Source organism: Sander lucioperca, chromosome 12 (genome assembly GCF_008315115.2).
Source record: "Sander lucioperca isolate FBNREF2018 chromosome 12, SLUC_FBN_1.2, whole genome shotgun sequence".
In the NCBI taxonomy this organism is placed as follows: domain Eukaryota; kingdom Metazoa; phylum Chordata; class Actinopteri; order Perciformes; family Percidae; genus Sander; species Sander lucioperca.
The window spans coordinates 10,795,762-10,811,175 of record NC_050184.1 but is presented as its reverse complement, the minus strand read 5'-3'; the positions used below and the strand labels follow the sequence as shown (position 1 = coordinate 10,811,175).

At 39.9% G+C, this 15,414-nt stretch overlaps 1 protein-coding gene across 2 annotated transcripts in view; it reads right to left on the bottom strand.

Annotated features, from left to right (window-relative positions):
* Nucleotides 1–3,177: 3,177 nt before the first annotated feature.
* The window catches only part of soga1 (suppressor of glucose, autophagy associated 1), a 110,268-nt gene continuing 98,031 nt past the window's right edge, over nt 3,178–15,414 (bottom strand). For both annotated transcript variants that reach the window (XM_031286488.2, XM_031286487.2), the window contains exons 21-24: nt 15,016–15,280; nt 13,060–13,278; nt 11,713–12,122; nt 3,178–9,160 (exon numbers count right to left, since the gene is read on the bottom strand). In XM_031286488.2, coding sequence (XP_031142348.1) covers nt 9,026–9,160; nt 11,713–12,122; nt 13,060–13,278; nt 15,016–15,280 — 1,029 coding nt within the window. In that variant the 3' untranslated portion in view covers nt 3,178–9,025. The remainder of the gene's footprint in view (nt 9,161–11,712; nt 12,123–13,059; nt 13,279–15,015; nt 15,281–15,414) is intronic.

The following is a 15,414-nucleotide window of genomic DNA, read 5'->3' as shown; positions in this document are numbered from 1 at the left end:
GGAGGGGGGTATATCATAGTGGGGGGTCTGGGTGTCCTCCCCCAGGGAAGTTTTAAGCATCAACGACTTCATTTTCTGCATTCCGATACACTTTTATGCACCACTTTATGGTGAAATACCTCCATTGAGCCTATGTGAAGAAAAAAGCACAGATCATAATTCAAAATATATCAAACACATAATGGAAAGTATGTTGTTACGTGTCATTGGGCATTTTTAAGTGGGTATATGGAAATCCTGGAGCTTACTATCACGTAGACTACACCACTGGATATTGATAAGCTAAACGTTGTGATTTACGCATAACAGCATCGGCTTTTTTGCCAGCTTTCCTTCCTGCGTTTTGCCTGTAAAACCGTGTCTGTGTTCTTCATATTTATGTAGAATTATAGTTCTTCTTGTTTAAAATATGCAGCTCTGGTAGATGTTTGTGATTGGTCATGCTGTGCAAACACCGCCTCTTTTATGTGAACGTGCGCACCGCTGGATTGGGAAACCCTGGGTTGATTGAACTAGTTGTGAACCACCGTCGTGACACAGGTTATGCAGGACCGCGGTTGTTAGGTTAGGTGAAGCCGGACAACTGAAATAAATCCAGGGCATGTTGATCTTGATTTGTAGTACAGGCCTCTGGTACTGACATTCGGAAGAAAATGGAACCAAAGTGAGTTGGTGTGGTCCCTCTAAAGTGTTCTATTCTATCTTAAGTCTCCAGACTTCTCATCAGTTCCACATCTACATATACACATATAACACCCTGTGAGACTGCAATGTAAGGGACTGCGTCAAGAAACACAGCCTTCTCATTTATTACAATGACAGCAATGCGTTGGTGCAGCAGGGATAAAAAATAAATAAATACAGAGTTGTTCAACAACAACAGTTGATCCAGGCTTCTGTCTTTCTTGCACTGCAGTCCCACAATGATCAGATGTGTATACATATCTGTGCACACATTTCAGCATGAAAGGTGTAGCACCATGTTATTTATAATGTTTTTAATCTTGCAGGCGACCGGACGGAGGAGCACATTCTTTATTTGGCTGTGGATAAACTCTCCATCTACCCCCAAAATGACATATAGGACCCTTTTATTAAAAGTTGTGAAATGGTCACAGTTTTAAACACCACGCAGTCAATCTGGCTGATTAGACCTCTTCCCAGGACTGTGTGGGTGATTGATTGACATCTTCCTGAGTCGCTTGTTAGCTTTGTTGCACCTGTGAGGGCAGGGCAGATGACAGCTTTACCATACTTATTGGTGACTTGGTAGAAAAGATTTGTGACCTAATAAATTCCCATCTATGCTCCAGCCCACTTTCAACCTGAGCAGAGGTCTAATCAGCCAGATTAACTGAAAACACCTGTGTGTTTAGGCAACAAACTACTTTAGGAAAAGATCATGGTTTGGGTTAAAATGAGTATGTTTGTTAGTATGTGACATAGTTACGTATGCGATGTGGTTACGTTGGTTAAGTCAACATTGACTTTTGGTGTCACACAGTGGCCTCCTGGGTGAAAGCCCTGTGTTTGTTTGATCCATCCATCAACCGAAACTCCTGCCTATGCAGACTTTGGCGCTCTTTATACTACATCACTTGACTTCCTCCTTTGCTTTAACCATATTTACTATGGCCACTAGAGGTCAGGGCCTAACAACAAATGTAAATATGGGTCGTAATAAGCTGCTTGCACAATCGACCTATTCGGCAGTTTCTTTGGTGAGGACCAGCGTTGCCAGATAATTATATTTGTACGATACAATAATGTCAGAAGTGCCATAATGTACAGTAATTTGATTCACAAAAGTTGAGCTGCACCTGCGTCTTTTCTCTCTGGTGTGGTAGTCAGGGCTGTACAGAGAGTGAAAAAAATGTGTACCAGTGCAAATCTTTCAGTCAGTGTTGGACTCTACTCAGTGCAAGAAGAAGCATGCATGATGAGAAACCCTATATATGGGTTACTCTCTCTTACTGTCAGTTTTCAGAAAAGTGTTTGTTTACATGTACCCGTGTGTATAAACCTGTAGGTGGCAGTGTAACGAGAAGCTCAAGCCCACGTTAGCCAATCAGAATCCCGAAAATAGCAACAACAGCAACGAATCACTTCCTCTCTCTTCTCTTCCTCACTTCCTCGGCTGCCTAAACCTCTGTTTGTCTCAGTTTACATGCAAACATGCAAACAAAGTTTTCCAAAATCTCCACTCTGGCCGGAGGTTTTAGAAAGACTCGTTTTCAGAGGTGAATTCTCCGTTTGCCTGTAAACGAAGGGCACAAACAAAGAGAAATGTCTCAGTTTTTCAAAATAACCATGTACGTGTAAACAGGGCCTGAATCTCTTTTTTGTTCTCTGTTCCTGCTGCACTATGGTTTGACAAATGGCCAGTGTAGTTTATAGAGTTAAACGTGGCTAAAAACACTTATGTAAGCAGAGACATGTCATTAATCCATCTGCAAATCCATCTGCAAAACCAACTTTTGGCCGTCATGCTGGCCTTTTGCTTATCTTGATTAAAAAAATGTCGCAAGTGTATTCAGCACCATTTCATGCCAGATTTCAATCAATGGGCTTGCAGACGTGGATTGTAGCAGCAGTCACATTGTGTGTATTTAGTACTAATTTTCTGACATTGGGCAACATGTTGATCTAGAATGGCAACAACCAACATTTCACTATGTTTATCTCATGGTTGTCAACTTTTATTTTGGACAGCCTGAAGTGTATTGGGGTCTTTAGGAGGGAGATTGGAAGGTGGATGATGTGGGTTTTAGGTGTTTGATACCAAAGACTGTTGCCATCCTACTAACAACAGTTTCTAACTATGGCCCTAACATTTTCCCTAACATTGACCAAGTAGTTTTAGTTGCCTAGAATTAGTCAAATATGAACCATAGAGGTGCAGATCAGAACATCTTAATGTGAATTCCTGCAATGAATGACCTTTTTATTTTAATTTGTATGAGGATTTAGGAATACCTTTTTTAAACTATTATTCCTCTCCATACCGTCTTCACTTAATCATCACTCCTCTTTCCTCTCTTTAGTCATGCTTGGCATTTTATAACTTTTTTACCAAACTGCATAACAAGTCCTTGACTATAGCAACTAATCTGTGTGACGGGAGAGATATTTTACCCATGTTCAATATGAACAAAATGACAAGAAAACAAACCATGCTAATATCCAACAAACTTTTTATTTGTGAATTCTATGACAAACAGGAGGCAGTTATAATATCTTGTTTTACAAGCTACATCGGCCGGAAAAACAAACAAACTCCCCAACCTTTTTAAAAATCGACTTGGATCAAATTTTCTTATTTCACTTATTTAACTTTTGCTGCTTTTTTCCCATCAGCTTCAAAATGCACCTATGTACAGAAGAAATGCTCAAGTGTGGTCTATAAAGGGAGAGAGCTACATACTTCCACAGCGACCTGGTTCAGATCAGCTGTTGACATTCAGCTTTTCTCAAAGAAACAAAAGGACAGAGAGAGTACAAACCTTTCATTTGTTTTCAAGTTGCAATACAAGGGGACACATTTCCTTACCATGTACTCATTTTATTTATCTTTCATTGCATTCTCCTTTTATTCAAGAAACAAGCATTATTAAAAAAAGACAAGAGTAATAGTATATAAAGCGAATATACAGGCAGTCTTTAGGTAATAGTTTAGCTAACATTATGAACAGCTAAGAATTCATTTACATATGCCCAGAGTGTAATAATCATATGAATGGTATGGAAACACATTAAAAAAGATTCATGTTGCTTTTCTTACAGGTTTACAGACATACAGGAAATAATGAGACTCATGGTTTGTGCCATGCAACCTGTACGAAACTCATCAGTTATTGGCTGGTGATGCGGTGGGACCTGTAGAAATGTCTGTCATTGACGGCAGATGTCTAGTACTTATAACCTGAGGGGGAGGAGCAAATGGAACACCTGACAGGCAGGTGGAAAGGCTGGAGAGGCAGAGACAAACCTGACAGATGACATCAGAGTCGGACAGAGATTTGAGTCTTACTACTGCGCCGTTTTAGATCTTTATAGTAAATGCAAGAAAATATATCCATGTTGCAGTAAATACCAGTAGGAGCTTTGAGGTGTATTTCCAGCTATGATGTGTCACATCTGATTTTTTAAAGTAAAACTACGTAATTGTTTGTGTTCAAATCAGCTAAAACATGTAACGTGTGTCCTCCAATGTTACATGAACCCAGCATCAAACAGCAGTGGCAGTTTCATCCTCAACCTGAACATTTACTGGAATCATCTATTGTGTCTAAAATACCTGCCTATACTCAACTCTATATATATCGCAATATCAGCCGAAAACAAAAGACAGGAGGTTGGCTAAACATTTAACCAAAACATAACCTTGGTTTCAACCATTTGGAGGTCTGGTCACACAAAAGTTAAACAAAATGTCTAGGGCTGTGTACTCCTTAAACTAAGATCCCTTATTGGTTTGAAACACGTATTGTCCGTCACAATGTATGTAGTAGAGCAACCATTGAAGAAACACAAATCAGTCTGCACCTACTGCAAAACAACAAATTAAGACATTTAAGCTTAACTCCATGTAATTAGTCATTGTGCAGCTTGTACTTGGTTGGAGCCAAATATTTGCAGAAAGGTAAGTAGCGGTTTAATTAAACCAAGAGATCTTTGTAGAGCATAGACTGTAAAAATAATGGATGTAGCAGCAGTGACCTCAACCATTGCTTTGTAGACTGCCGTTTTAAAACCTTGAGTTTGTTAATATAATACATCCATGGCTGGAAATAAGATAGAATGCAGGTTTAAGGCACTTCTATTTTTGCTTCACTTTTCAGACCTGGAAGCTCCGTCCATTATTTTTAAAGTCTATGTTGTAGAGCACAACACAAAGTGACCTTCTTAGTGACAGCAAGACTAAATCACAATGGGACTGAGGCCCTGGTATACTGACATTAAATATGTTCAGCTAAAGATACATTAGTTTTGTGTTATTTAATGACATATCTCAGATAGTAATGGTGTAAAAAGTGTAAGAGGTAGAGCAGAATATGGCAAATTTTCTTGTGCTAAAGAATTTTTTTCACCCATATTATTGAGTTGGGCAATATAGGGAACTTTTGAAAAGATAATTAAAATCACTACCTAAATATTTGTACTGAAATTATACATGATCAAATGACAATTGTTTTTGTAAATTGTGCCAACATTTCTCTAATATTTTGTTTAGATTTGTTTCAGGTTTGTGTTTGCCAATTAAAACAATCCTATTAAATGTTTAGACTCAATTGGCATTTAGTTGCCCTTTTACATGTTACATACATTTCAAATGTGATGGATTAATGGTTCATTATGATAGATTATAGTTTTATAGATTATAGTTTTGCAGTGAAAAGAAGAAATGGTGCCAGACCTAATATTAGGCTATGAAATACATCCATTTGTGGTGTGCGGTGGGAGAGACTGTGGGACAACTTAGTCATTACTGGACTGTGGTTACACTCTGTATTGTGTATTGTGTATTTTTACGGTATACAGACATTTATGGCAAAGATTCGGCAGCCATAATGAAGAGCCCCATGGAATGGCTTGAAATTGCTATGAATCTAACCAGAGACAACTGTGTAGACTACAAACCTTTGAGAGGAACCTTTCTGGATACTACAAACTATGCATTTTCAGTGGAGTATGTCCTTCTCCTCCTGTGTTTTATTTTTCCATGTAAACTAGTTCTGACATGCAGGTCACTGTAGCTGCTTTGCCATGAACCTGTTAGCTTGTCGCTAAGCGAGCTGTTTTCGGCATTTCCCCCTTTTCTACTGTTTTTAAAACATAATATTCATTAGCATTAAGTTAATTCTCTTTAGTGACTATACCAGTTGTAGTTTTTACTTGTGGAATGGATGTGTACTCAATCGCATTAGCTGTGCTTTTTGGGACACTTGTGAACACTTTGATCAGGTTATATGACTTAAGGGGTTGTTTGCTTTTGAAGCAGTGACTGGTTTCAGACGCTTGGTTTTCTACCAGCAGTGAGGGCTGGAATGGAGACAGACAGCATCATTTAGACTGTGGGTTTTCCTCACTGTGTTATTTAAATGCATGCGCTGTTACTGTAATGCCCTATTTTAAACTGCTGAGTCATTAAATGGTGTGCCGAGATGGAGAAACGCTCGACTGCAGCTCATACACAAACAGTAGGAAAGACATATTCAAATAGATGGTGAGCCCACAGCAGACTTTACACTAAATAGCACCATGACAACTAAATAGAAACAATAGAAACAACAGAGTAATATACCAGCAAAACATTCATATAAAATAAACAAAACAAAAATAATTTACTTTCCAGAAATACAATAACCCTTGGTATAAAAAAAGTTAATATAGTGTATATACTATATCCTACTATACCTTGTCATCTTGTCCACTGTGGTACAGTACTTCATTGTAGCTTTAGTACAGCCTGATCACAATTATGTGCATAAAAACAATCTTACCCATTAAAAAAAGGCCTGCTGGGTTTGTTTGTGTGTGTTTTTATATGGAGTCCAGTTTTGGTGTGAGCTGACTAATAGGTAATCTGACAGGCACTTTGAATATATGTTCAATAGAAAGAGAACAATATGGCAAACGAAGGGATAGGAGAAAGAAATGGAATAAAATTCCCTCAAATATGATTGTTTTCAGTTTACAATATTTTTATGTCTTCAATTCACCAATAAGACCATTTGCGTCAGTCCCCATATAACATATTTTCAGTCTTTTACTTCTTTACCATTACTTTCCCAGATATTTCCCCTAAGTGTGCAGACATCCTACTAGACATTTTATATCGTTGGATCTGACTGTAGGTAGGAAAGGACATACATTTAAAATGATCAAATTAAATAAAACATTGTATGAATGTATTTCTTAAAAAGTAAAAACTGTCAGTGCTTTAACTACTCTGGCTGCAGATGGACAGTCACAGCTCTTAGCTTTGTCGTTTACCAAGATTAATTTGTAATGCTACATTTTCATAATGCGTACAGATTTCGTACAGTAGCTACGCCGTTGGTGTAGTACTACAACATGAGGACAGTTGTGCGTGAGAGAAGAGCAGAGAGAGGAGTATTTTAAAACAATCTCCTTCACTAGACCTTGGAATGATGCACTGGTACACCAGAACGCTGAGAATTGAATGATTAAACGCACATACAAACACATATACATCTGGGAAAGACTCTCTAATAAAAGGAATGCATTGACTGAATACTCCTTGGACACTGGTTAGAGTTAATGAGCGTTTCTTGACGATGTTGGATGAGCACTTTGAGTTTGGACACATAATTTCTGATCCCATAAAGCACGTGTGTGAAGTCATGTGTGACAGGAAAATTCAGTGTAAACCATCTTTATTTTCTGTACTTTTTCTAAAGAATGGAACAAGATTTTACGTTTTGGTTTGGGCTTCTGTAGCATGACCCCATATTAGTTGTTGTGGCACTCTGAAGAACTGGTCAAATAAGTTAAAATAGTGATATATCAGTGCATCGCTAAACAATGCCAAGTGGAATCTGCAGATGGGCTTTTAGGTTAACCTTGCAGTCAATCAGAAAGTGTGACCAACTGACATTTTTTAGGACAGTGTGCTTTAGGACTGTGCACCACATGTCTTTATAAGATCATTAACAATCATCAAGGGTTAACGATGAATCCTCTTCGGTGAATATCTCAAAAATATGAAACAAACAGGCACTTTCTGCCTGCTGTAACAGGTTGAAACCAAAACTATAATTTTTCCAATCCGACTCTGGAGGGGCAACACGTTTGAAGTATTTAATTTTTTTTTTTTTACATCTACAAGGTCATGGCAAGAATGCCACAAAACGTGTTGCCAAAGTCATTTTGGGAACACAGTGGACAGTTCCATCTAAACAAGCCTGGGGAGCTTTCTTGTTGTTAAGGTTCGCAACTAAACAACAATGGTAGGAGGTTCACTCAAATCAGTTCTCTGGTCTCATTTATAGAGGTGTCCAAGTCCAAACATCCATCAATGGAGTTAGTCTGGTTATGCTGGCGTGTGTAGTCCAATAGTCCTCGAGATCTTTCTTTTTCCTACTGTGATAGGAAAAACACTGAATGCTCATTTGCAGCTGAAGCAGAAGTATCATCAAGAGATGGCGTTTTCAGATCCATGTTGGAGACACTCGCTGGAATGTTATTGTGCTAATCAATCAAAAAGGCATAATTACATTTGCCAGCACAGCACGTGTATATGACAGTGTAATGACTCTTCTGAGATCGATGGTTTCAGAGTTTCTACCACAATGTGGAAGATCTTTCCAGCTGTGATGGATGTCTCCTCTCCAGTTTTATACTGTAGCTCCCAAAGGTACACATGCACTTTCGACACATATTCATACTGAGACAAAATCTTTTCTTAACCGTGATTATCTGTAAATCCAACATGGCTGCTGGTCCAGCAGCTTGGTGGCAAGACGACGTCATCAAGGGGGATTTTCAACGTCCAAAACTGACCATTTGTAGTACCTGTTATTCCTTAAATTGTGGGGATTTAGTAGAACCAGTCCTGACATCATTTTCTTGTTAGACGCTCTTCAGTTCGTAGAGTTGTTCTTGTTTAGTTGAGTGTGTCAGATTATGTGTGTGTTTTATGTCCTGCTGGTAGTTTTGGGATGGTTGGATCTCTTGCTAGGTTGAAGTTTCAGTCCTGCCTTTCCTTGGCATCAGGATGGTACAGTCCAAGACAAGTGTGAAATTGCCAGGGTTCTGTGTGGGTGTGCATGTTTTTATGAATGTGTGCATGTGGCAGTGGGATTGTGGGGCAGTCTGTGCAGTGTGCTAGCGGTGTGTGTTATGTTTGGCAGTGCACCTGTGTGGCAGGTTGTAGGTGTGTATGTACATTTGCTGATGCGAGAGGTGTGAGAAAGTGTGTTTTCATGGCAGTGGTGTACAGTGAAGAATCAGTATTGCTTGTGTGTGTTGTGTGTCTTTGAGTGTGGCAGTAGAAGTGTTGTCACTCGTTGCAGGTGTCGCCCTTCTCCTCAGTTGCCGCCGGAGACTCTTGTTGGCGGTGATGGCAATGGCGAGGTGCTGCTCTTGATGGTCGGGGTTGGCAGGAAGACTGGGCAGCACAGTCACAGGGAGCATCCTGGGAAATGGAAAGCAAACATGCAGGTATGAATGTTTTTTTTGTTTGTTTTTTAATGTAATACACATATTACATGTTTTTTAATTTTTGATTGAGTTCTAAAAATAGTGTAAGATTTAGCTTCTCAACTACAGATTATGTTTTTATGGACATATTCAAATGCGGTACATCTGTTTTCCCACCATCCCAGGCAGCCATCAGTTTCCACTAATTTCTATTTTTAAGATTGTTGACCCTATTATGGATAAGATTTGGGCGTGATGCTGAACCCAGTCTGTTCCACTCTGGGTCAGTTGGTGTTGGCAGTTAGCTAATAAACGCATGCTGTTAGCTTTCCGATCCAGTCGCTGCCCATTGTTCTCATTGATGGGAATTAAGATTATTTTAAATGAAGTCCTCTATACTCCAGCTCTCACAGGAGAGTTTTTATTTTTATTTTTTTATTTTATATTGCCCTAATCTCTCTATTCACCATCTCATCAAAATGTAGACTCTGTTTTGGTACAGTAATCTTGCCTAGCTTGACTGTAATCATAGTCTACCTATCTCCAAGTGTGTTGTCTGTGTATTTATTCATTCTTTGACTACAGTAAATGTAAATGGACTGCATTTATATAGCGCTTTTCTAGTCTTAACGACTACTCAAAGCGCTTTTACATAGTACAGGAACCATTCACCAGTCACACACATTCATACACTGCGGCCGAGGCTGCCATACAAGGTGCCACCTGCTCATCAGATAAACATTCACACTCATATGGCGCAGCATCTGGAGCAATTCGGGGTTCAGTGTCTTGCCCAAGGACACTTCGACATAGGACAGGGCCAGGGATCAAACCACCAACCTTCCAATTGGTAGGCGACCGCTCTACCACCTGAGCCACAGCCGCCCCAGCGGTATATGCTCCTTTCTGACTACCAAGACGAAAACAATCTGTAGATGTTGGTGGAAACAGTCTTTATGTGGTTTGTCCAGTCTTTGTAGGTTTCAGGTCTTCATTCTGTGTAATCCATTACAGTGAACACCAAGTGTGCACACATCTTTAACCTCATATTATTGTTACAGGTAAGGCGTTTAAGACTTGTAAAATCAATCTGCACTTAAACTGCATCACAAACCAATCATAATGCACCACTGACAAAAATGAATGCAGACTTGATAGTCACAGTGATGGATTACACAGTTTAAGCAAGTTCTAAGAATCTAATTGATTTTCATATCATAGAGAAATGAATAGAAAACTAAATCGAAACTGTACAGCAACAGTAGAAAGAATATTTTGATTCTTTTTTAACCCAAATCAATTGTTTGCAGATGAATAGCTGTGATGTAAAGTAAATGTTATTTAAAGCAACACTAGGTAACTTTTCCCGCTTTGGTCCCCCTACAGGTTGGAAGCGGAATTGTCCATTACATTACATTATGCAAGTGTGCCAGATCGGGTAGCGGATCTGTACAATATATCGAATGAACTGGACAATGTAATGTAATGGACAATTCCACTTCCAACCTGTAGGGGGACAGAAGCGGGAAAAGTTCTCTAGTGTTGCTTTAATGTAAATGGGCTACAACAAGCAAAACCACTGGTCCTTTTTTTATGTTTAAAATAAAAATGCATAAATCTTCCTTCTCCAACACAGCTCAACACCACTCTTGAAATTAACATCAATAACAAGGGTGCTATATCTGCTCTTTATGACAGTATTGCAGTATTCTCGCCTTAATCTGCTATTACAGCTAGACAAAATTGGAAGGTTGATCTGGAAACAAGTTCTAAATAGGATCCATTCCTCCTCCATATGCAGCCGTCATAGTCTTGTCCAATTTAAATTCATTCAATGCATATATTGGACTAAAGTTAGGTTAGCAAAGATCAAACCAGAGATAGATCCTACATGTGATAGGTGCAGGCAGGCCCCAGCTTCTCTGCTTCACATGTTCTGGCTTTGTCCAAGTTGGACTGGTTTCTGGAAATTTATTCCATTTATTCAGTTGCACTGGGCTCTGTAATTAACCCTTGTCCACTTGTTGCACTTTTTGGTCTCTCCACAAAAACTGCAAATTTGTCAAACCTCCTTACTTGGAAGTCAAGCCAACCACCTACTCATATAAACTGGGTACGTGACTTAATGAGCTGCATCCATCTTGAAAATATAAGATATCTGAGAGATGGGAAGCAGGAGAAATTTAGGACGATTTGGAACCCATTCATTTCCTACTTCTCTTCTATCAATGCCACTGGGATACCTCCCATCCTGCCATCACTGTCTTAATCTGTCCCTAGTTGATACCCTAGAGACGAACCCCCCTTATTTAGTTATGTTATTTTAATTATTTAAATGTATTATTTTATTTATTTTCTATATATTTTTTATAATTTTTTCGCTCCTCTTGCTTTGTGTGATAGTAATATCATAATTATAGTTTTTTTTCTTCTATCGAATAACTACAATTGCCATAGAAGATGTGATTGTTGTTCAAAATGTAGCTATGTGCTATCTGTATGTTTGTTATACGTTGTCTACTAACAAAAAACCGAAAATAAAGTTACCTCCATCCCAGGTCCTGCAGCCCCTGCGTTGCTCATCGTTTCTTTCCCTCCTCCCATGATATTGACCATCTCCTCCCCAGCTGTTTGTCTCATAAACCTCTTATTGACAATCTTGGTCACATTGTCGTTGCTTCCTGCCAGCACTCCGAGTCCTCCAACTCCAGCTGACACACACTCTGGCTTGGGCTCATCCACGCTGACAAAACTCCCTATGACACCCAGACTGCCATGGGAGTCTCTTTGCACTCTCTCCCCAGGCAGGGTGACTCCTCCTTGGCCACGGCTGCTGCAGTCATTCCTAAAAAACTCCTGGACCAGGCCTCCGTACCGCTGAGAGCCGGATTCAGATCCACAAGCTGCCACACTGGAGGGTTTCCCTGCAGCAGGAGGCTGCGGTGCTGGACTGGCTCCTAATCACAAACAGGGATCCAAGACAGGTATTATGATTATTTCTATAAATTGTAGTTTACAGGACTACTTGAATCCAGGAGGCATGCTTGCACTGGAAAGTCAATGACATTCAACAGGAATGGAGACTTTGGATGTCAAAGCCAGATTGTGAATTTCCCCTTATGGTAGAAGTTTGTGTTCCCCCTCTGCTTTCTAGTAGTAATTTAATTCACTTATTCTAGACAAAACCATAATCACACTCAACACGACAGTTATATTGTGTTACTATACTCCCCTGCACACTACACTTGGTATTATTTAGCTGCTGTTTCCTGATTTCTAAGAGTAAATAATCAGAGTAATAAATCATATTAATTAAAAACATCAGATTTTTACTTTAACTGCTCACTACAAATTAAAAAAAAATTGTGAGCCAGCATGAACAATATCAGGACCTTGAAACCGAAGAAATCCGCCATCAGTTTATTTTTTTACACCTGTGCTTTTCCTACTGTGACATGTCAAAATGTCTTCCATGAGAAAGGTTTTATTTTAAAGGTGCTCTAAATGATGTTGGGTGACGGCACTTCTTGTTGACGTTAAGTATTGTCAAACAAAACGGAGCCCAGCTCGCCCCTCCCTCCTCCTCATCCCGTCCCCTCCCCCTTCCTTCCGCGCACTAACCCCCCCAACCCCCACCCCCAAATCCTTCTTGTCGGTAATTGGCTGGAACACTGGAACACTGTTTGTTATGTTTCGTGGTGCAGGTTGGAACAGTTTGTTTTTGTTGCTGTTTGTGGAGCCTGGGCTGTCTACAGACACTGCGTTTTTTTACAGTGTGTTCAGGGGACAGGCAGCTAGCGGATAGTGAGGAGATGTTTGCTGTATGTGACAAAAGATTTTTTAGCCTAAAAAACGCGTGACATCCCTTAGAGCACCTTTAATACGGTCTCTTACCTCCGTCAGCCCTCCAGAGCAACTCTGTGCTTCCAGAGTGTTCCACCACGCTGAAGAGGCTGGAGAGGCCGTCGGTGAGGCCGTTAAGCACGGGGCTGTCCCTGGTGGTGGTGGAGCGAGCCCAGGCCGAGCCTCCGCCTCCACTGAAGGATCTTTGATGGAGGCTCCACAGGCTCCGGTCCCTGGAGGAAGAACTCCCATCCAGTCTTGAAGTGGAGCCTAAAAACGAAACAGTTGGATGTCTCATACTCCCAAACAACAGTGGGGGGATGAGGAAAATATGCGATAACGTTGTTGAACGCGATTAACGATATTACTTGCGATAAATAAACAGACATTAAAGTGTACTCAGTTCTGCATTTCTTCTACTTTCAGTATTATGCTAAAATTAGGGCTGTCAAACGATTCATTTTTTTAAATCGCGATTAATCGCTGAATTTCTATAGATTAATCGCATATTTTATCACATGATTAAAATTGTATTATTTTGCATTTCAGAACAGTTTTTAAGTACATATTAACAATCAAAAGCAATTATTACCAGTGTATCTTGATTGGGAATCAAATGAATGCAAAGAGTTACTTTATGAAATTGATTTTAAGATTTGTAATTATTTATTTACTGTAAACAAAAGAAAAATGTGTGAATCTGTCATTATTGCACAATTCCTCCAAGTACCTAACTAAAAAATTAAAATCCCTATCCTTACCAGAGTCAATATAGTGTTTAGTAACTTCTAAATAATTTTGATTACTCACTGACGTCCAGTGATCACCGGTTAATGAGACAGCGTTTGCAGCACCTTGCAGCAGTTCCACTGTGGCTGCTTTCTCCGTGTCATACAGGCTGTGCGTGAAACTACTGTCCCCCTCGACGGCAACGAGACAGGTCAGAACATGCCAACCGTAGTACGTCTTTAAGACCCGAGTCCTCTACGATGCTGACAGGTCTGCAGTTAGTTGCCACCCATTTCGCAAGAGCTGTAGTAATTTTTGGGATTTGGTTTCATCCACAGGTCGGCAAGTAGCACTCTCCAAAATACTGCTTTGCCTGAGTGGGTAGCATGCTAGCGGCTAGCATCACGTTAACTGAACTATATGCTTAGCTCCGCAGGTGGTAGCTCAAGCTTGACGTGCTTCGGTGATATTTTAATTTCAGCTTTACACAATGTGCATATGGCTTTCGACTTGTCTACTGAGCCGTCCGGGAGTTTTGGAAAATAAAAAGCTCCATTCAGAGTTATTGCTGCTGTCTTTCTCCATCATGCCTGCAGCCTTGATGATAAGTAACGGTGCTGCAAAGGGTCAAAATAGTACCCTGTTAGGCACGACGCAAAGCTGAGTGAAGTGTAAAATAAATTAATAAATGCCGGCATGCGATTAATGCGATTAAAAAAAATTAACGCGTTATGCTCGGCCCTTAATCGCATCGCATCTAGCTAAAATAAAACAAATTGCTTGTTGAATTTAAAACAAATGAAAGGAAATTGTGTCCAACATTATTTGATTGAACAAACTGAACATTAAAATGAATGACAGTTATTGTACATTTTAATGTGCTGTTTTCTACTCATATTTTCTTTCAACTAACAAAAAGAATCTCTGAGTGCCTTTCGCAATATGTCGCAGCCTTTCAAGATGTGTTTATTCCGCCAGGTGAAATTGTGATAACGATTAAAAAAAAAAACAATATATTGTGCAGCCCTTTATGTTGAAGATTTATTAGGCACATCAATGGAGCCGTGTTATCAATCACAGAAAACCATCAGAAAGTGGCTTAAAAATAATCTTGTGATTAAAAGCACTCTGACTCCAAGGATGTTAAAGCTTTAGTGCGCAACTTTTTGATATTAATGAATGTTCGTTACATTCGAGCCATTGCCAAATGAGTTTCTACAAAGCTAATAAAGACTATCAGCTTTAAAGCAAATGTTCAGAGAACAAAAATCGAATTACCAGAAGACACTCTGCGTTGTAGTTTCGGTGATCCATACTTGGGTGAACAGCATGGCCTCTCGATGCGGCTGTGAACTTTATCCAGGGATGTTGATATCTGCCGGGTTCGGGCTGACGCTAGCGAGGAGGTGGTTGTTGAGGGGCGAGAAGACCAGGCTTTGGAGTGTAACCCTGTCCCCCTGCTGCTATGAAGGTTGTCGGTTTGAAGCCCGATGCTGACGTACTGCGCGACAGTCTGCGTGGACCTGGTGGACATTCCCATCGCCTGGGTGGAGAAATGGAAGTGATGGAGAATGTTTAGTGTGTTGGGAAGGAGAAGATGCAATAAAGAGTAATAGTAACAGTTACTGAAGAGAGATCATTTGGAATATGACGCTTTCCCTTAAACCTACACAAGGC